This window comes from Narcine bancroftii, chromosome 2 (assembly GCF_036971445.1).
Source record: "Narcine bancroftii isolate sNarBan1 chromosome 2, sNarBan1.hap1, whole genome shotgun sequence".
NCBI classification, from domain to species: Eukaryota; Metazoa; Chordata; class Chondrichthyes; order Torpediniformes; family Narcinidae; genus Narcine; species Narcine bancroftii.
Genome location: NC_091470.1, coordinates 86,567,144 through 86,590,661, shown reverse-complemented (window position 1 = coordinate 86,590,661; position 23,518 = coordinate 86,567,144). Strand labels below are relative to the sequence as shown.

The 23,518-nt window shown below is 41.3% G+C and overlaps 1 protein-coding gene across 21 annotated transcripts in view; it reads right to left on the bottom strand.

Moving 5' to 3' along the window:
• Positions 1-23,518, bottom strand: part of LOC138753859 (alpha-(1,6)-fucosyltransferase) — an 852,902-nt gene that overhangs the window by 125,536 nt on the left and 703,848 nt on the right. For all 21 annotated transcript variants that reach the window (XR_011351465.1, XR_011351466.1, XR_011351467.1 and 18 more), the window contains 2 exons: positions 21,916-22,078; positions 3,347-3,461 (listed from right to left, as the gene is read on the bottom strand). Coding sequence is in view for 18 of the 21 variants with exons in the window: in XM_069917380.1 (XP_069773481.1) it covers positions 3,347-3,461; positions 21,916-22,078 (278 nt within the window). In the remaining 3 variants the exon portion in view is untranslated. The remainder of the gene's footprint in view (positions 1-3,346; positions 3,462-21,915; positions 22,079-23,518) is intronic.

Below are 23,518 nucleotides of genomic sequence, written 5' to 3'. Positions count from 1 at the left end.
TTTAACCAAACATGACAAACTGTTTTTTTAAGAAAAAAAATTCCCCCAACGAAAACTTTCTGAAAGTTCTTCCCACCCACTTCCAACCTTCACAGGAACCATTTTGCAATGGGAATGCTGCTAGCATTAATATTTAAACAGCACTTAAGAACAAACATCTCCAAATCTGGAGCCAGCAGTTATGCCTGCTGAATTCCCTGATGTTCAGCAACTTTAGGCCAAAAAATCTTTGTGGCAGCTTCCTTCCTGTCATTTAGCCCCTCATCAGCCCTCTGCTGACATTCAATTGAACTGCTGAGGCTGGTCCATTCCTCAGTTAAAAATTTAACAAGGTAATAAAACGTGACTTCGACATCATTATCAGAATCAGAATTTATTCTCACGGGCAAGTCACAAAATTCATTGTTTTGCAGCAGCGTCGCAGGGCAAACATTCATGCAAACCACCTCACAACAATAAATAAAAATAGGGCACGAAAAATCAAAGTAAGGCAATGCCTTTGGCTTATTAATCATTCAGAAATCTGGTGGCAGCGGGGAAGAATCTGCTGCTGAGTGCTAATTTTTAGGCTTCTGCAGCTTTCCTCTGATGGTGGCCTGGATGGTGGTGGGGTGGGGGGGGGGTGTCCTTTGGGGATAGAGGGTGCTTTCTGAAGTCACCGCTTCTTGTAGGTGCCCTCAATGGAGTGAAGGATGTCGCAGGTCAAGTTGACAACTCTCTAGAGCTTTTTCTTGTCCTGAGCATCGGCACCTCCATACCAGGAGGTGTTGCAACCAGCCAGGAGGCTCGCCACGGTCCACCTGGAGAAGCTTTCACTCTCCCCCAGCAAAGTAGATCCAGTCAGACTCGTGCACTGCAACAGAAAAGCAGCAGCTGAATCCCTTTGGAGTGGTTTGAATTGCCCATCTTACCCATCACCACTTAATAACTGTTCCTTGAAAGAGTGCCAAGGAGCCAAGGCAGCTGAAGTAATCATGCTCATGAGATAACACACGATCGACCCGTGAGTCACGTCTCAGAAATTAGAAACAAGTAACAGAATAAGCACAATTCGCACCTCCTAGTTTACTTGTTTTTGTTTCTTCCCCAGCAACCCCCCTCATCCAGGATGCACCAATCACCTGGCAGCCTGGGCTACTCTCCTTCCACCCTTTCATTCAGGCACTTGCCTGTTTCTTGCCATTCCTCATGAAGGGTTTCAGCTCAAGACGTGGACTACCCTCTTGCCTTCCACGGATGCTGCATGACCTGTTGAGTTCCTGTGGCATGTTGCGTAGGGCTCCAAATACAAGTTACTGACAAGTGCAAAGCCTGGGCAAAAATTAAATGAATTGAACTTGCTTTTGTGGGAATAGATCACGGATTTTTATTTTTCTTATTGCTACTGTAATATGCTGACCCAGTCGAGAGGATCAGGCCTCTGGTGACGGAAAGTACAACCCAAAGGATTAAAATGAGGAAAAGCATTTCTACAAGAAGTCCCAAACAATAGTATGGACTGTATAATTCATCTGCAGTGTCAGTTCGGCAATGATCCCTATCGAGAGGATCAGGCCTCTGGTGACGGAAAGTACAACCCAGAGGATTAAAATGAGGAAAAGCATTTCTACAAGAAGTCCCAAACAATAGTATGGACTGTATAATTCATCTGCAGTGTCAGTTCGGCAATGATCCCTATAATTTCAGCTATTTTTCAGAAACTAGGTCATGTGGTACTTTACGTTACTATATTTCTGGATGTCCACAAAGGGGAAACTGTTGAAATGACTTCAACAGATTATTGACAGCTCTCAGGTGGAAAAGAAGGGTCATATCAGTCAAAGGCTTGGACTGTAAGGTGGGGGGGGGGGGTGTGAGTCAAGGGTTGGGACACTGGAAATCCAAGGATAAATGGCATTCTGGTGGCCATGCATCAAACACAAACAAGTACGACATTTCAATGACTGACCTCATACATACATTCTGAACATGTTTGTCAGTGGAGTCACAAATTCTCATACAAATGATCCAACACCTGGGCTAATTACCAGGTTCAGTCCCACCATGTGCCATCCCTTTTTATTCAGCTTCATTACCTTTGTTCATCTGCACTGTTTAAATACATTTTGGGAAGATTTTGTTGTTTCAGGAGTAATTTTCCTGGAATGCCTCAGTCAGGACTGCAATATGTTGGCCTAGATTTTGCTGAGGGAGTCAATCGAGAGAATTCTTTCAAGCCTTTGGACATAAAGGAATTTGAACTTTTTTCATGTGACATATTGCTGGAAATGGTGACATGTTGCTGTCAAAGAGAGAAGAAAGCCAGGACTTCGACTATGGATATTCTGAACACACCGGATAAAAGCATTGAGAAAAAATAACAGGCAGGATCAAAGAAGAAATAGTTAATGAGGATGAGTTCAATACTCAGTGGGAGAGAGAAGCTGAAAAAGAAAGAATGAATCAAGAGAAAGTCAAAAATAAATTATTTGATCTATATTTAAATAACCAACAATTAACAGCTAAATAAAATGTGATACAACGCTGCTCTAATTTTTGGGGGTACTAAAAAGGCTCATCAGCGCTAATTAACAGTCATCCAGCTGTTTAAAATATATAAATACACTTACAATGTCAAGAGATAACTTTCACTGCTACGTTTAGTTCATAGCTTCATGCTTTTTTTCATTCTACAGCAGGGAAATAAATGTGGCTTTCTCAGAAGGAAATGTCGGAGTAGCAACATTCAGACACTGGCAATTGACCGTGCATCTATCAATCGCTTGATAGTTTGCTGTAGTAATGACCTTTTAAGTAGCAGCTAGTACCATTAGCTTGGACGTTGACAGCAAGATCCTTGCCATTAGAGTGAAGACAATGCACTGTGAAGTGCCTGGCTTCTGCACGGTGCTCTCCAGGGTGCTGAAAAGCATTAAACAACGTGGTTCTACGAACAATGGAGTTGTCATAGCTATGAAGCAGAAAGGACCGATAATGTGCACTCTTATTTTGCGTACAACTCTGTACAAAAACCAAAACTGACTAAAGTTGCGCCTTTGAAAAGGAGCAGTGTGAGTCATGGATTACAGATCAACAAACATCACCGCTCCCCCTCTCTGATATCCATGGTGGACAACCAAACCAATGGAATATGCAGAACTATCAGGCCGCAACAATGTTCCTCTCAGTTTCCAAAAATGAACCGCAAATCTAATGTGACGTTACTTGCAACTTTTAACTCCAACTGCTTTCCGTACATGGTTAAGACCCATGTTTTGAGAAATAGTTTGTTTACCCAGCCCTGCAGGAGGGTGATGTATAAAGGCAGCTCGTGCTTATTATCTAAGGCAATTCAGGTGAGCTGTACCTGCAGGTATGTTATTCTCCGCTGAACCAGTTCTGTCAGATCCTTGGCCTCCTTCTCTCTCCAATCGCCAGCACCATCTGTTTGACTGAGGTAGTACACATCTGTCATAATAGACCTAAAAATGCAAGGAAACACAAGTTAGATTCAACAGGCAGCCGAATTGCCACATCATGCCTCACTAACAGCATCTTCTTTTTTTCTTTGGCTTGGCTTCGCGGACGAAGATTTATGGAGGGGGTAAATGTCCACGTCAGCTGTAGGCTCGTTTGTGGCTGACAAGTCCGATGCGGGACAGGCAGACACGGTTGCAGCGGCTGCAGGGGAAAATTGGTTGGTTGGGGTTGGGTGTTGGGTTTTTCCTCCTTTGCCTTTTGTCAGTGAGGTGGGCTCTGCGGTCTTCTTCAAAGGAAGTTGCTGCCCGCCAAACTGTGAGGCGCCAAGATGCACGGTTTGAGGCAATATCAGCCCACTGGCGGTGGTCAATGTGGCAGGCACCAAGAGATTTCTTTAGGCAATCCTTGTACCTTTTCTTTGGTGCACCTCTGTCACGGTGGCCAGTGGAGAGCTCGCCATATAACACGATCTTGGGAAGGCGATGGTCCTCCATTCTGGAGACGTGACCCACCCAGCGCAGCTGGATCTTCAGCAGCGTGGACTCGATGCTGTCGACCTCTGCCATCTCGAGTACTTCGACGTCAGGGATGAAAGCGCTCCAATGAATTTTGAGGATGGAACGGAGACAAAGCTGGTGGAAGGGTTCTGGGAGCCGTAGGTGATGGCGGTAGAGGACCCATGATTCGGAGCTGAACAGGAGTGTGGGTATGACAACGGCTCTGTATACGCTAATCTTTGTGAGGTTATTCAGTTGGTTGTTTTTCCAGACTCTTTTGTGTAGTCTTCCAAAGGCGCTATTTGCCTTGGAGAGTCTGTTGTCTATCTCGTTGTCGATCCTTGCATCTGATGAAATGGTGCAGCCGAGGTAGGTAAGCTGGTTGACCGTTTTGAGTTCTGTGTGCCCGATGGATGTCTAGTGGTTGGTTATCACAACAATGTTCTGCTTCTTTCTTTCACTTTTAATTTAGCCAAGACAGTAGGGAATAAGGTCAATCACAGTTCATGAAAAGCACCATTTGCTGATCCAACCCAAATGGAAAGTATTTCGCCTTCTCTGAAGTCTCTTTGTCTTTCCATTTTATGCATCTAAGCAAAGAAATAAGGGAGTGGTAAAATCTGGCATGGCCTCGAGGGCCAACAGCAACCTCCAAAATTCCTCCATCGTTCAAATTCATCTCAAGGTACTTGAGAAAGATCAGCAGGATCCTTGCTCACTGATTGAGCTGGCCTTGGCAAGGCTCCTAATGGAGCTTCTCAATGACAGAGCTAAAGAGCAGTAGAATAAAGCAATAATTGGCAGTCAAAGTTCAGCAATGACATGGCTCTCCTTGGTTGTCACCCCCATGATCCTCCTCGTGGCAGATTGGGCAAAAAATCAAACGTGTCAGAACTGCCATCGTCCAATGGCTTCAGAGTACAAGAAGTAGTGGTGGTGGGGGGGGGGGGTGTGAGGAGAGGGGGGACTTAGTGCATCTGGCTGGGAGCATTTACTGTTGTCATAGGAAATTAAGTTGACAAAATGCCACAAGCTGAGGACATACGCTCGCATTTAAAGTGAGCTGGGATCATCACATGCAGATTGAACAGTCATAATCTCTCTGGCTTTTGGAAGAACTGGGAGCAAGTCAAAACATCTGAATGCCTTGGTACATGCAATTAATTGGATTATTCACTAGATGACATTTTAAGTGACTGGATTTAATTTTATCTCACCCTCAATTTCATTTTCGACTCTTCCTTGCATTAGTTTAAATATGATGCCCCATAACCTGCCACATACCAAGGGACACTTCACAATGCTGCCAGGACTATCAAAATTTAGCCCAGATTATATTGCTCATCAAAGCTCCTGGAACTGGATCTTTACGAAAAGGGTGGTGGGGATGTGGAATGAGCTTCCAACGGACGTGGTCGAGGCGGGATCATTGGTTACATTTAAGGAAAGACTGGATAGTTACATGGAGAGGAGAGGACTGGAGGGGTATGGATCGGGTGCTGGTCAGTGGGACTAGGAGGGTGGGGATTTGTTACGGCATGGACTAGTACAGCCGAACTGGCCTGTTCTGTGCTGTAAGTGGTTATATGGATTTACGATCCAAGCATCTAACACTGTGTGATGCAGTTGATTTCATTTTTACTTGGATGCATTGGAAAGACATCTGCAACCGGCAATGCTGCTGGAATTGCTGCTGGTGTGGACACAAGGAGAGCAGGGAGGTGAGACACGTGCTCCTCTTTTTTTTTGTGCAGCAAGCTACATTCCTTTCTTTCGAAACTTTATTTATTAATTTTAGCGTATGAAGAAAGTAAGTAATTCACGTACAGAAAAAAATACAAAATAAAGTAATACAAGTACAAAGTAACATAGTTAATACAATACCAATCTAGGCATCTCCCCCTAACAACTAAAAACTAAGATTAAAAAAAAATTATTTTTAACCCCTAAACCCCCCCCCACCCCATGATAAAGAGTGAAGAATTAATACTATTAGTATAATAAAAAAAATAAAAAATATATATCTTAAAAAAAAGATCGATATATATAAAAAAACAAAAAAAATTAAGTATTAATTATTAATCCAAAAATTTTTTATTATATAAGAATATATATGAAAAAAACAAAAACAAAAAGAATTTAAATGAAAAAAAAACAACTAATAATATAAAAAAAGCTAAAAAAAAGAAAAAAAGAAAACATATATAGAAAAAATATATAATAAAAAAAAGTTTTTTAAAGAAAAAAAATGATTAATGTAAACTTATTTAAATTGTATCTAATCAATAAATGGGGTCGACTTTAACTCATAAAAAGACATCTTATCTTGTATAGAAAAAGATATTCTTTCCATAACCAAACAAAACTTCATCTCTGAATACCACCTATCTAAAGACAATACATTTCTATTCTTCCAAGTAATCGCTATACATTTCTTGCCCACTGCCAGCGCTAAGTAAATAAAAGAGATCTGGTAATTATCTAATTCTAAATCAATCAATGGTTGCATATTCCCTAATAAAAATATATCAGGGTCTAACACAATATGAAGATTATATAGATTATTAAATACAGATTGAATACCTTTCCAAAATTGTTGTAACCGATCACACAACCAAACAGCATGTAAAAAAGTACAGAAACCTGATCACAACGAAAACAAAGATCTGACTTACTAAAACCAAATTTTTTAAATTTTTCGGGTGCTAAATATAATTGATGTATAAAACTATAATTAATCATCGCCAATCTAGCATTAATCAATTTTCGAACACTATTACGGGAGATTTCAGACCAATCTTCTTCAGTTATTGTTAAACTTAAATCTTTTTCCTATTTCATTTTATCTTTATTCCAATCTATTTTACTTTCACTTTCCAACAAAATATGATACAAACCTGACATATAACCCTTTTTTGGAAATGAGAGCACATATTTCTCAAAATCAGTTTCAGACAGTAAATTCATTTGACGACCGCATACCTGTTTTACAAAAGATCTTAACTGATAATACACAAATATAGAATAACCACTTATATCAAATCTCTTTTGCAATTCTACAAAAGAACAAAAATGACCTTCTAAAAAACAGTCAGATAAATTATGTATTCCTTTCTCCTCCCAATGTTTCAAAATAGTATTAGATACCGTGAAAGGAACAAGTTGATTATTATATAATGGTAATCTTCCCGACCACTTATTTTTCAATCCCATTTTATGTAATTTACTTGTCGATAAATTCATTAAATGTTTCAATATTGGTACATCATAAGTTCGTAACAAATTTTTATTCCATCGAAATAAAAATTCATTCGAAAATTTTTCAGAAATAACTGCCAATTCTATCTGTGCCCAACTAGGCGTATCTTGTGTGACCATTAATGCACTAAGAAATCTAAATTGAGCTGCTTCATAATAAAGACACGTGCTCCTCTGTAGGATTCTACCGCCCAGTCCAACTACCAACGGCTCTGTACAAGTTTTAAACAGCCTATGACCACAGGGTCTGAGCACAAGAAGAGAGTTCGCCTTGGGGGGGGGTGGGGAAAGGGGGGGTTGCAGACTCCGAGGAAGCAGAGATCTGGCGCAGGGTACCAGAAAATGGTGAGCTACCCCCGTTTTAGAAGGAGATGCAGAGAAATGACCTGACAGGGATAGACCAGCAAGGGACTGACTCTGCGGCTGACTAATACATGGGTTGTTGGTGACTTGAGGTGAGAAACACATGGTGACGATTGTGGTCAAAGGGCTCACATCAGGCTGCGGACTGCTGGAGACTAGCTCGAGACTGGCTGAAAGGGTATCAGGTGTCCGAACCAGGATGCGAGGGGTTGCTGAGGGTGCTACAGGCTTCCTTGTTGGAGGTTTGGATCTGGAGCTCGGGTTTGGACTGAAGTCTCTGCAGCTGTGGAGGCTATGGGAGAGGTGGAGGCAAATCAGCGGACATACGGTGACTCGGTGGGGGCGGAAAGGGACTCTCTTTTGCTTCACTTTCTCTGACTGTAAGGGGGTCAAGGCAATTTCTGCTGACTGGAAGTCTTCGCCTGCCATACTGTTTTTATTACATGACAATAAAGAAATCTGGAATCTTCAAAAATGACAGAGAAATACCACAAAATGAAGTCACTGAACAAACATAGCCAAGGCAAGCAGGGGGACTGGCAATCAAATTACATCTTTCAATGCTCCTAGCCTTTGGACAACAATTATCACCTTGTGCAACACTGGAGATGTAGCTTTTCCAGATGTGTTTGAGTGCTTTCCTAAAATCTGAATGCAGATTTTGGAGATGGGAAGTTCGAACCCGTGCTGATGTGCCACAGCAGGGGCACAGACAGTGAGATGAATCAGTGTAACATTTCAATTAGATTAAAGATAGAACTGGAATTTTAACCATCTCACCATTAACTCTCCACTCACCTATTCCAATCTCACTCCCTAGGGTACTGTCCTCCATTTTCTCCCCATCAATCCCAACCTCAACATTAAACCCTCAGGCATAGTTGGTGCTTCTTTGTCAAGGAAAAATGACCTCTCAGACCCCTCCTCTAACTTACCTCTTTAACAGGCCCCCATCAAGAAACATCAAGCCAAGAGGAGTCACGTGATGGAGTAGTGGCCGGACGGTGAACTCCAGCCCTCTCCAGAAAAGTCGGGAAAAACAAGAGAAAATACAAAGGCACAGAAATACAAGTTAAAGAAAAGTGAGTATAAAGGTGGAAAGAAGATGGAGACAAAAGGAGAAAAATCAAAATCAACGGAAAGAAGAGAGGAAGAGAAGACAACGGAGGAAAAAGGTGAAGGCCTTACCTGTCTGAAGAGGCCCGCTGTGGAGAGAGGACCCCATTACCTCAGGTCGGTAGAAAAAGAACTACAACAATGGCTCACAGAGCCGAGTAAAAGTGCGCAACCGCGCATGAAAAAAAACACACCGACGGGAGAGGGGACCAGCTGGGGAGTCGATCTCCACAGCCGGCAACGACAGCTGCAGAACACCTGCAGCAAGAAGAGACCACAGAAGACAAGGGAAACAAGAAAGAAGAGGAGGAAAGGGCATCAAAGAAACAACAGATGGCCAACCCAGAGGAAGAAGAAGAGGAAGAATACAGTGAAATAGATAAAGGGAAAGGCAAGGTAAAGGATATACTTGATCTTGTTAGAGGATACATGGAGTCATTTAAAGAATGGCAAACACAGGAATTCAATGATTTAAGAAGAAGAATAAACAACACAGAAATGAAAATAAATAAAATGGATATGACCTTAACAGAAATGGGGAAAAAAATGGACAAGATGGAAGAACGGGCAATAGCAGCAGAAATGGAGGTAGAAGACTTAAAAAAGAAATTGGAGGAATCTAATAAAAAAACTAAAGAGACACAAGAATTACTAGCCCAAAAAATAGATATAATGGAAAATTATAACAGAAGAAATAACATAAAGATAGTGAGCCTTAAGGAAGATGAAGAAGGCAAGAATATGAGGGAGTTTATAAAAGAATGGATCCCTAAGGCCCTAGGATGTCCAGAACTACAGCAAGAAATGGAAATAGAAAGGGCACATAGAGCATTGGCCCCTAAACCACAACCACAACAAAAACCAAGATCTATTGTAGTAAAATTCCTAAGATATACTACAAGAGAAAAGGTACTGGAGAAGACAATGGAAAAAGTAAGAGAGGGCAACAAACCACTGGAGTATAAAGGGCAAAAAATCTTCATTTATCCAGATATAAGCTTTGAACTCCTAAAGAAGAGAAAAGAGTTCAATACAGCAAAAGCGATTTTATGGAAGAAAGGATATAAATTTACACTGAAGCATCCTGCGGTATTGAAAATATTTATTCCAGGACAACAAAACAGACTGTTCTCGGATCCAGAAGAAGCACGAAAATTTGCAGAACAATTACAAAAATAGACTGAGGGATGAAGACGGGTAATGAGAGCAAAAATGATCACGATTGATATGTATGTGGGTAAAGACAAAAATAGACTGAGGGATGAAGACGGGTAATGAGGGTAAAAATGACCACGATTGATATGTATGCGGGTAAAGAGGTATAAGAGTGAATAGAGACAATGGGCATACGTGAAAGTATCTGTAATTAGAGGAAAACATAGATAGTATAGACAAGAATTAATAAGGTAAGGTAATGGAATAGAGAGAATAAGGAGGGAATTAAAAGAGTGACCTTTGTGACATATAAAAAGTGAAATCTTTTCTGGGGGGGGCTGGGTGGGGAAAAAGAGCGGTCACTGCAAAATCAGTTGACGCTTGCGAGTGGATTCGCAAATCCAAATGGAGAGGGGAGATGTGGTTGTCCGACAAGGGATAAAGGACAACTCAGGAGGGGAAGGGGAGATTGGGGATAAAGAAGATAGAAATAGGAGAATAAGGAAAATGTTGGATGTTGTAGGAATGTTGTCTGGTAAAGAATTGAAAATAAGAAAACAGAAATGGAAAAGGAGGAAAGGTAATGATGGAAAAACGGAAAGAGAAGATAAACAAAATATAAAATGGCTACGCTGAACTATATGACTCTAAATATTAATGGAATACATAACCAAATTAAAAGGAAGAAACTACTAAATTTACTGAAAAAGGAAAAAATAGATATAGCATTTGTCCAAGAAACACACTTAACTGAATTGGAGCACAAGAAATTAAAGAGAGATTGGGTAGGACATGTAACAGCAGCATCGTATAATTCAAAAGCAAGAGGAGTGGCTATATTAATTAGCAAAAATGTGCCATTTAAAATAGAAGAGGAAATAATAGATCCAGCAGGGAGATATGTTATGATAAAATGTCAGATATATTCGGAGCTTTGGAATCTACTTAATATATATTCACCTAACGAAGAAGATCAAAAGTTTATGCAAGATATCTTTTTGAAGGTAGCTAATACGCAAGGGAACATACTAATAGGAGGGGATTTCAATCTGAATTTGGATCCAAATATGGATAAAACGGGGAAAAAAATTAACAGGAAGAACAAAGTAACCAAATTTATAATTAAATCAATGCAAGAAATGAAACTTGTGGACATATGGAGGAAACAAAACCCAAAAGAAAAGGAATACTCATACTACTCGACTAGACATAAAACATACTCAAGGATAGACCTATTCCTGTTATCAGCCCACATTCAAGGGAGAGTTAGGAAAACGGAATATAAAGCTAGACTATTATCGGACCACTCACCCCTGTTATTGGCAATAGAGCTAGAGGACATCCCTCCAAGAATGTATAGATGGAGATTAAACCCCATGCTACTTAAAAGACAGGATTTTAGAGAATTTATTGAAAAACAATTAAAAATGTACTTTGAAGTAAATACGGAATCAGTGGAAGATAAGTTTATACTATGGGACGCAATGAAAGCATTCATTAGAGGACAAATAATAAGTTATGCAACCAAGATGAAGAAGGACTATAATCAGGAAACAGAGCAGTTGGAAAGGGAAATAATAAACATAGGAAAAAAATTAGCAATAAAGGAAGATACAACCAAAAGAAGAGAATTGGCGGATAAAAAAATAAAATATGAAACATTACAAACATATAAGGTGGAGAAGAATATAATGAAGACAAAACAGAAATATTATGAACTAGGTGAAAAAACACACAAAATCTTAGCATGGCAGCTTAAGACAGAGCAAACTAAGAAAATGGTATTGGCAACAAGGAAAAAAGACAAACAAATTACATATAATCCAAAAGAAATTAAGGAAAACTTCAGAGAATTCTATGAACAATTATACCGAACTGAAAACGAAGGGAAAGAAGGGAAAATAGATGAATTTTTGACTAAAATTGAACTACCAAAACTACAAATAGAGGAACAAAATAAATTAACAGAACCATTTGGAAGAGTAGAAATACAAGAGATAATAAAAAATTGACCAAATAATAAGACACCAGGACAGGATGGACTCCCAATAGAATTCTACAAAACATTTAAAGATCTAATAATACCGCCCCTCCTGGATGTAATCAACCAGATTGATGAGACACAAAACTTACCAGATTCATGTAAAACAGCAATAATTACAGTGATACTAAAACAAGGGAAAGATCCACTCTCACCAGCGTCATATAGACCAATATCTCTGCTAAACACAGATTATAAGATAATAGCTAAACTATTAGCAAACAGATTAGCAGAACAGGTACCGAAAATGGTAAATTTAGACCAAACTGGATTTATCAAAAAAAGACGCACAACAGACAATATTTGTAAATTTATTAACTTAATTCATGCAGTAGAAGGAAATAAAGCACCGGCAGTAGCAGTTGCTTTAGACGCAGAGAAGGCCTTCGACAGAGTAGAATGGAATTACTTGTTCAAAGTATTGCAAAAATTCAGTTTACCGGAGAAGTATATTAATTGGATTAAAGCATTATATGAGGGACCGTTAGCGAAAGTGACAGTAAATGGACATGTATCAAAGCAATTTAACTTAAGCAGGTCAACGCGGCAGGGATGCCCACTATCACCATTATTGTTTGCGCTAGCTATAGAACCACTAGCAGAATCGATAAGAATAGATAATAATATAAAAGGAATAAAAATAAAAGACAGGGAATATAAAATCAGTCTATTTGCGGATGATGTGATAGTGTACTTAACAGAACCAGAACTATCAATAAAAGAACTATATAAGAAATTGAAGGAATATGGAGAAGTGTCGGGATACAAGATAAACGTAAATAAAAGTGAAGCAATGCCTATGAATAACGCGGATTTCTCAAAATTTAAGGAGGAATCCCCATTCAGATGGCAAATGCAGGCAATAAGATACCTAGGTGTGCAAATAAACAAAAATCTAGGCCAATTATATAAACTCAATTACAATCCACTAATGAAAAAATTACAGGACGATTTAGAGCATTGGAAAGAGCTACCACTAACACTGATAGGAAGGATAAACTGTATTAAAATGAACATTTTTCCAAGGATACTATACTTATTTCAGGCATTGCCAATACAACTGACAGAAAAATTCTTCAAAGAGTTAAAGAAAATAATAAGGAGATTTTTATGGAGAGGGGGGAAACCGAGGATAGCACTAGATAAATTAACAGAATGGTATAAACAAGGAGGCTTACAATTGCCAAACTTCAAAAATTATTATAGAGCCGCACAATTAAGGTACCTATCAGATTTTTATCAAACAAGGGAAAAACCAGACTGGACGAGACTAGAATTAGATAAAATAGGGGAAAAGATACCTGAACACATATTATATAAATGGGACGAAAAATTGGTACAACATAGAACTTCTCCAGTATTACACCATCTCCTCAATATATGGAAGAAGATTCATGTAGAAAGAAATAAAATAAATTATCAAATACCAAAACTAATATTGACGCAAAATAAGCTACTCCCTTTTACAATAGACAACCTTTCCTTTAGAAAATGGGAAAAAAAAGGGATTAAAAGAATAGAAAATTGTTTTTCAGGAAGTAGATTCTTATCCTTTGAACAAATGAGAGATAAGTACAATATAACTGGAGATACTGAGCTGGCATATTACCAACTGAGATCCTACTTGAAAGATAAATTAGGAAGCAATTTGAGTTTACCAGAGGGAAGTAACCTTGAATATGTGATTACAGATACAATGTTAATCAAAAGATTTATAACAAATATGTATATCAAACTGCAAGAAAAGGAGAATGAGGAAACAAATGGTAAAACTAAACAAAAATGGGAGCAAGATTTAAATATAAAGATAAAAAAGGAAACATGGGAGAAATTATGTTCTGGAACGATGAGAAATACAATAAATACGAGGCTGCGTATGATACAATATAAGTGGTTACTCAGACTATACATTACACCGCAAAAGTTAAATAAATGGGACTCAACAGTATCTGATAGATGTTTTCGATGTAAAAAAGAAAGGGGAACAACAATTCATGCAATCTGGACATGTGAGAGAGTAGAAAAATTTTGGGATGATCTCAATCAGATATTAAATAAAATAACAGAAAACAATATACCAAAGAATCCAGAGATCTTTCTCCTAAGTAACATAAAAAATAAAGAATTTGGAATTGACGGAAGATGCACAAAAAAGATTTGTCAAGATAGCCCTAGCCGTAGCAAAAAAATGTATTATGTCAACCTGGAAATTGGAAGATAATTTGAAAATACAACAATGGTATATAGAAATGAATAAATGTATTCCATTAGAAAAAATAACATATAGTTTAAGAAATAATATTGAAATATTCGAACAAGTATGGGAGCCTTACATTAAATACAATAGCGAAAACCTACCGGGAACAAACATTACCTAAGTTGATGGAAGGAGAAGAAAAGAAAAGAATGGACTCAGTAGAATTTCTGGTGTATTTCTGTTGAATGACAACATTGTCTGACTGAATTAATGCAACCTAAATTGTATACCTAAAATGGATGAGAGGGGGGGGGGGTGGGGGGGTGGCTTGGGAGGAGGGGGGGTGGGGGAGAAAAGGACACTGTAAATGTGTGGAAAAGAAAAAGTGTATATCATGGCTATTGTGATTTATGGTGTGAAAAAAAAAATTTAAAAAAAAAAAAGAAACATCAAGCCACCATCTCCCCTACCATCACTTCCAGTCATCTCCCTCCCACAGCATCTAACCTCATTGTTTCCCAACATCTGCTCTGCCTGGTTCAATCTCCTTCCGAAGATTCACAAACCATTTATCCCAGTAAACCCAATGTTTCCACAAGCTTCTGCCCCACTGAACTGGTATCATCTTGCCTCAAACCTATTTTGTCCCTGATGCAATTTCTTTCCACCTCCATACCTCACATGCCCTCCATTACTTCGACAACTTCCAGTTCCCTGGGCAGGACAACCTGATGGATGTCCATCTCTATGAACTTCCATTTCACAATGAGAAGGTCTCAAGGCCCTTCCTTAAGAAAGGCTCAAGGCCAAAAGATCGGCTGCCTTTAATTCTGATTGATGTTGTGTGACCTGCTGAGTTTCACCAGCACATTGGGGCAATTGCACGGCAATTAATTTGATGCCTTTCCACAATGGAAAGTGTTTGACAATTTCCTGCATGATTGTGGCACTCCAAACCCTGCCAATAGCTGTGGGAAAGCCCTAAACATTTTCAGCAAGATTGGAAATGAAGGAAATTGCGAGTTTAGCTGAGAAAGCAGTCATAAGATTGGATCAATGGGAATGGAAAATGTTGATGTTGAGTCCTACCTGTGGAAAGCAGGACTCAGAACAATCAAATTTCCCAGCTGTTTATTAATAATGGACGTGACCTCATTTGAGCATCAGTGGTGTCTATGTTATCACATGTTATCTCAGTGTGTGTCTGCAAGAATGGCATTTTCTCCAAATACGTAGGGGGATAAAACACAGCTTGGACTCCTATTACATTGGACACTGACTTGTATGTCTGCTCAGATCTGCTTTGGAGGAGTCAAGATGTGCAACAAAAATTGGTCAGAGTGGATCACTAAGGTCCACCAGAATTGCATGTGTTCACGGTGCTCACTCTCAACAACAGGAAAGAACCTGGTCATCGGGTGAGAAGTGATCTCAGCAATGCTCTGCAGGTGTGGCCCAATCCCTGCACCTCAGCTCTGTCAGTCACCAGAGCATTTTTTAGGCCATATAGGGATCCAAGATGGAAAGGGTTCGAAGGGTCACCATGTACAAGTCACCAGATAACGGGGGAAAAGGTGTACCCAATGTGGTCCTCATCCTGAGGACCACCTTTGTGTGTGGCTGCATCAGGCTGGCATGGAATCAAAGTACAAGGGCACCAAGCGACGCTATGTGCTGAGGTTCTAACTGACCTAAGTGTTGTGAATGATGGGCCTGTCCCATGCTGTGCAATGTCCCAGTCATCTGGACTTTGCCACACTACCTACCTATCCTTTGTGGAAAAGTTTTTCTGGACAAATACCTTTGACCCCCACGGCTTTCAGGCTGTGGTCAGCAAGGAACATCTTGCAGTCACTAAAACACAGGAACTCGATGGACATGGTGGGGATGATTCCCTGGACAGAACGTTCAAGTCATCTGCCAGAATGCCTTGTGGCCAGTGCTCATGAACAAGCAGCAGGACAGTGGGAGGATCCCTTCCAGTTAGATCCTTCCTGTACAACTGGAACATGATCTACCACGTACGTTGTCCCCGAGATGCCTGCAGTGGAGTGGAGACAGTCGCCCAGCACAAATCGCCCAGCTCCTTGCAAAATGCAGATTTGCAAAGACCATGAGGAAAGGGATGAAAATGTCCTTGTCATGGTTCATCCTCAGCAGCAACATGACAGAGGACTCATCTCTGATCTACGGCCTGTTCCTGGAGATGCACACAGAGTCCAACAAGCAGAACTGCTGGAAGAATATCAACTCGATAAAAGGTGCCCCTTTGTCTGCCTGAAAACTATTGGTCTTTCAGCTCACAGTAATCTAGGTGTGGGAATGCTGCCGACTGGCACATTCTAGGCTGCAGGAGTACGTGCTGAGGGACGCACTGAAGCTTGGGGCAGTCAATGCAAGAGCGCAGTGGGGAAGGACCACAGTCTAGATTCCTTCTGTTACTGGGCATTGAGGGGCTAAGTCGAAGGGGAAGGCCCTCAAACAACAGAGGTGGGAGTAACAACAAGGTACCACAGTGGTTGCAATGGTATTAAATATATATGTACAGTGATGAAAATGTATGGATATTGTTACGAGCCCAGAGGACCCCAAAACCCAGCAGCAATTGATATTCACCAAAACAAATGGTCACTTAAACACAAGTTGCTTTTAATTATCTTTAAACATGAAAACAGAATCACACTTTAACTCATCACTATTAACTTAACTAACTTAACTTAACTCCCTTCTAATTCTAAGCGCATGTGCATGTAATGGGTGCATAACTCCAATCTCACCTCATTCCTCCAAGTTCACTGATTGCAGGCAATTCTTATACTGTGCACAGATTTAACATTTTTAAAGTTCACCAGACATTGAGGTTTGAAAGGTAAATGTTTACCATTCAGGAAGGATCTTGTTGGTTTTCAGAGAGAAATTTGTTGTTCCAGAACAGGTGTTCCAGAACATCCACAATTGATATACTTCCATGGAGCCTTGCTGATCAAACTTGCCCCATCAGGGTTCTCCAGATGATAATATAAAAACCGACTGCAAAAGCTTTTATAAATATGTCAAGAGGAAAAGATTGGTGAAATCCTGAGTAGGTCCCTTGCAGACAGAATCAGGGGAATATATAATGGGGAATAAGGAAATGGCAGACCAATTAAATTCTTACTTTAGTTCTGTTTTTACAAGAGAGGATACAAATAACCTCCCAAGGATGTTGGGAAACATAGAGACTAATGCAAGGGAGGAACTGAAAGAAATCAGTATCTCTAAGGACATGGTCTTGGGGAAATTGATGGGATTGAAGGCAGATAAATCCCAAGGGCCTGATAATCTACATCCTAGGGTACTTAAGGAAGTGGCCATTCAGATAGCAGATGCTTTAAGAATTATTTTCCAGAACTCGATAGACTCAGGATCAGTACCCATGGATTGGAGGGTAGCTAATGTTACCCCACTATTTAAAAAGGGGGCTAGAGAAAAATCGGGGAATTATAGGCCGGTGAGCCTTACATCAGTAGTGGGCAAAATGATGGAATCCATTATTAAGGATGTAATAGTGGAGCATATGACTAGCAGAGAAGGGATCGGACAGAGTCAACATGGATTTACAAAAGGTAAATCGTGCTTGACAAATCTATTGGAATTCTTTGAGATGGTGACAGGTAAAATAGATGGGGGAGAGCCAGTGGATGTCGTGTACCTGGACTTCCAAAAGGCCATCGATAAGGTCCCGCATAAATGACTGGTTTCCAAAATCAAGGCTCATGGGATTGGGGGCAAAGTATTGATGTGGATTGAGAACTGGCTTGCAGGTAGAAGACAGAGAGTTGGGATGAATGGCTCATTTTCTGAGTGGCAGGCGGTGACCAGTGGGGTGCCACAGGGATCTGTACTGGGACCCCAGCTGTTCACAATTTACATTAATGATCTGGATGAGGGGATTGGATGTAATATCTCCAAATTTGGAGATGACACTAAGCTAGGAGGGGTTGTGTGCACGGAAGAGGGGATCAGGAAGCTCCAGTGTAATTTGGATAAATTGAGGGACTGGGCAGATACATGGCAAATGCACTACAATGTGGATAAATGTGAGGTTATCCACTTTGGTAATACAAACCGGAGGGCAGATTACTATTTGAATGGCAATAGATTAAGAGATGGGAAAGTGCAGAGAGACCTAGGGGTACTTGTACACCAGTCTCTGAAGGCGAGCATGCAGGTACAGCAGGCGGTTAAAAAGGCAAATGGTATGTTGGCCTTCATATAAAGAGGGTTTGAGTATAGGAACAAGGATACCTTACTGCAGCTGTACAGGGCCTTGGTGAGAGCCCACCTGGAGTATTGTGTGCAGTTTTGGTCACCTTATCTAAGGAAGGATGTTCTTGCAATGGAGGGAGTGCAGAGGCGATTCACCAGGCTGATACCTGGAATGGCAGGAGTGACTTATGAGGAAAGATTGCGCAAATTGGGATTGTACTCGCTGGAGTTTAGAAGATTGAGAGGGGATCTCATAGAGACCTATAAAATTCTGGCAGGACTGGACAGAATGGATGCAGATGGGATGTTTCCAATGATGGGAAAATCCAGAACCCGGGGCCATGGTTTGAGGATAATAGGCAAACCATTTAGGACCGAGATGAGGGGGAATTTCTTGACCCAGAGGGTGGTGAATCTGTGGAATTCATTGCCACAGAGGGGAGTAGAGGCAGGTTCATTAAATATATTTAAGAGGGAATTAGATCTATTTCTTCAGTATAAGGATATTAAAGGTTACGGAGAGAAGGCGGGGACAGGGTACTGAACTTTAAGATCAGCCATGATCTCGTTGAATGGCGGAGCAGGCTCGAAGGGTCGAATGACCTACTCCTGCTCCTATCTTCTATGTTTCTATAACCTCTTTCTTTCAGGTCATCACAGAGTTCCTTTTTGTTTCTCTTATTCAAGTGAAACATTTGACAGCCAGTCCTCTCCTCTTGCAAGAACCACAAGGGCTTTGACCAGGCTGAACTAATAACTCTCAACCCGTCTTCCAAATGGGGTTTTCCACAAGCTTGCCAACTTGTCCTGTTCGAGTCCCAGCTGGTGTTGCTGGCTGTAACACTGTAGAACTGATCTCTGTGTCTCTCGCTCTTTCTCTCCGAGATAAAGCCTTTTTGACTCCCTCTGCTTGCAAAACAACATGACCCTCTTAGAACAGCAAGTTCCCTTCCAGACAATATGTGGCTCCGATAAGCTCTTTCATCTGTTGCCTTTTTGTAAACAACAATCCATTAGTGAAGTCTCTTGAGCACTCTACAAAGCTCTTGCAAAGGCTGTGAGGCTGATATGTCTAGCATGAGCAGAGCTCCAGTATTTTAAATAAGATCTGTTTTAAAGTGTTTGTATGTGACCTACACTAACAAACCTTTCCCAATTTATCTCCCAAAACAAATCTATATACTCTGTCTCAATACAAAGTCTATTTTTGGTAAAATAAAATGTATATCTGCTTTGTTCACATTGAAACTGTACAGCATTGTATCCTGCTGACCTTGAGAGGTTTTACGGAAATATAATATTAGGCTGAGTATTGGGAAGAGGTACTAGGTATGGGAACTGGTATGTGAGAAGAGGGCACTGAAGGCTTCCTGATCATGTCAGATCCTGAGCTCGGGTTGCCAATGTTTGAACCGAAGTCTGTGTGGCTGTGGAAGCTGCAGGAGGCCCGGAGGTGAATCCACGGACACTCCTTTTTACAATGTGTATCAATGATTTAGATTATAGATTGAATGTTTTTGTGGCTAAGTTTACAGATGACACTATGATGGGTGGGGGAGCAGGAGGTGTTGAAAAGACCGAAAGGTTGCAGGGAGACCTGGATAGTTTGGGAGAGGGGCAAAGAAATGGCAGCTGAAATTCAATGAGAAATGTACAGTGGTACATTTTGGAAGAGGAAATAAACAGGCAGATGATTATTTAGATGGGGATAAAATTCAAAATTGAAAGTGAAAATGGACTTGGGGGTCTTTGTGCAGGATACCCTAAAGATTAACCACCAGGTTGGTTCAGCAGTAAAGAAAGCAAATATTATGTTGGCATTATTTCACTGGTGAGACCTCATTTGGTGAACAGTGTACAGTTTTGGGCCCCTTTTCTTAGAAGAGATATACTGATGTTGGAGACAGTTCAGAGATTTTCGAGGAAGATTCCTGGAATGCAAGGGTTAACATGAGCAGCATTTATCGGCTCTTGGACTGTATTCATTGGGGAATAGAAGAATGAGAAGGATCTCAGAGACATTTTGAATGTTAAAAGGATTGGACGGAGCTGATGTGAATAAGATGTTTCCCTTGATGGGTGAGACCAGACTTGGAATGAGAATGTATCCATTTAAAACAGAGATGAAGAGAAATTTCCTTAGCCAGAGGATCACGGATTTGTGGAATTCGTTGCCACATACAGCTGTGGAGGCCCGATCATTGGGGGAGTTTATGGAGGAGATGGATAGGTATCTAATTAGTCGGGACGTCAAGGGATATGGTGAAAAGGCCAGAAATTTGAACTAGATGTTAGAATGGTTTAGCTCATGGTGGAGCAGACTCAATGGGCCAAATGGTCGACTTCTGTTCCTTTATCTTGTGATCTTGTGACTCAGTGTCTCGGGGGGGGGGGGGTGGGGGGGACTCTATTTTGCTTCTCTTTCTCAGAATGTAAGAGGCGCATGGCAATTTCTGCTGATGGTGAATCTGCAGACCAAAGCAAATTTTGTGTAATAATTTATGATGTGACAATAAAGGAATCTCGAATCGTGAAAACAAAATGAGAAGGGATCCAGAAAATAATTTAGTCTCTACAAACTCAACACGAGTCCTAAAGTTTCTGAGAAGCAACTTCCGTCATTGTTCAACTTGTGTCCCAGAGAAGTAGTACCTTAACCTTTGGGAATACGCAGTAGCTGCATGGGACCCACACACAAATAAAAACACTATTCCCATCAAACGAGTCCAGAGACAGGCAGCCTGATTTGTCACAAATACAGGTGGAAGAGAAGCGATTGTTACAAAGCTCTTGGATTCATTAAAGTGGAGCTCTGTCCAAGACAGAATACACCGCCTGACCTGTTTTTTTACAAAATACTAAACTACCAGCTCAAAATAAGTGACCAATTCCACCCAAGCCTGCTAGGATCAGACGAGGGCCCACAACCCAATTTGTAGTGCCATCTTCTAAGACAGATGTGCACAGCAGTTCATTCTACCCCCGTACAATTAAAGCAGGGAATAATCTTCCCCGACCACACTCACACAACCAGACCCAATTACATTTAAAACCACTCTTCTTCAAACATTTCCTCCTTAAGTACACCCTCCCTCACCTCCATTTTAAATACGAGACGGAATATTTTAGAGGGTCAAGAACGCTTTTCACCAGCTTTAATTACCTTCATCAGAAAACACCTAATCCACTTTCTGTTATGTGCATCGCTGCAAAGTTGCAACGGCAATGCAGCACCCTGGTGCCAGAAAGATATTCCAAAATCAGAATTGCTCTAGACTGCGTAACAAATGCCCGATTCAAGCAGAATCATGCAAGCTGAATGAAAATAATAGACTCAAGACAGCAACTGAAGTCATGGGCAGCACTCAGAAGGCCAGCCAGCATCTGTGGAAGGAGAAACAGTGCATAGACCCTTCGTTAAAAGGAGGAACACAGCACACTTAAATCGGCAATCATTTGAAACAACATCTCACTGGGACGCACCAGAACAGTGCTTCATCACCTTGAACAGGAGGCCTTCAATCAGCTGCCTGCTCAATGCAAGTAAACTCTTGTACCAGTGAGGGGCGTGGGGACCCTACCTTTGTTGATCACCCAGGTTCTCAAGTAGTGCATCTGCCTGCCTCTGTGCTTCTTCTCCCTCCAGCTTTTTTACTCTCTTAACTTCACTCTGCACAAAGAACCAGAGCTCCTTTAATCCATTTTCAATCTTGCGTCGCAGCTCCTCGTGTTCCTTCCCAGGACCTGCCAAATGAGGAACACAATGAAGAATGCGTGAGAAAATCAAATTGGTATATTTCATGACCAGAAAATGCTCTCTCTTTCTCTCAGTTCCTCCGTCCCTGCTGCAGTCGCTCTCAGGATGGGGTCTTCCATTCTAGGATACCCAAAATGTTCACCTCCCCCACCAAATGTGTTTTTCCCTTCTACCGCCACGAAGATCTCATCGACATCTCCCCCATTTCCCCTACAGCTGCTTTGGTCGCTTCCTCCCCGAGATGTAACAAGGATGGGGTTTGCCTTGACCTCACCTACCATCTCACCAGCCTCTGCATCGAATACACCTGTCTCTCCACAATCTCTGCCATCCACGACGTGATCCCACCACCAACAAATCTTCCCCTCCCATCCCCTCTCTGCTTTTCATTGGGATTGCTCCCTCCACGACTCCCTCATTCACTCATCCCTTCACATTAATCACCTTCCCCCCCCCCCCCGCGTGACTGCAACAAGTGCTACATTTGCAACCACAGCTCCTCCCTCAGCTTTCGTGAAGCCACATTTCACTTGTGAATCTGCAGGGGTCATTGATTGAATCCCTTTGTGGCCTCCCCTACATCAGAGAGACTGGTCACCGACTAGGAGATTGCTTCTTTGAGCACCTTTGCTCTGCAAAGAGCAAGGTCCTTCCATTTTAATTCCACACACCATTGCCAACCGAAATGTCTGCCCCTGCCTCTGCCAAATCGAGGCCACCTACAAATTGGAGGAACACCTTATATTCTGAATTGGCAGTCTCCAACCAGATGGCATTAACATTGTCTTCTCCAATTTCCGTTAACCCCCTCTCGCGGTCTGGTCTCTCTCTTTCCCTCCAGCTCCCCTCCATCAACTCTTCCATCCTCTTTCACTCTCAGCCTCTTTCTCTTCTACCCTCCCACCTACACCCTCTTACCTGTTAGCCTGTGCTCCTCTCCTTCTCCTTCCTCCCTCCTTTCCTCTCCCCCTCCTTCCCTCCTTTTTATACAGGTGTCTGCCTTTCTGTTTCTTTGGCCCAGGCCCAAAGAGCTGGTTACTCGTCACTTCCCACAGACTCTCCATGATGTGCTAGTTTCTCCAGCAGGTTTGTGTGCGCCTCTTGACCCCTCCCCCCCACCCCCCCACCCCCCATCATCTGCGGACTTCCTTGTTTAACAAAATCTCTACCCTGAGGTTAACGAAGATGGTAATTTTAAAAATAAGTCACTGATCCAGATGCTGGAGGGTCTCAGCATCAGTGGGACACAAGAACAGTTAACATTTTGGTTCAGAACCCTTCATCAGGACTGGAGAAGCAGCTACTCCATTGAACATGCATCTGGAAGACAATGAAGCAAACCAAGAGCAGGATGTGATTGCCAAAATTTAAAGGCAGGGTGGGTGTTGGATATTGAGGATGGGAGTCATTACTCCTCCAAATGCCAT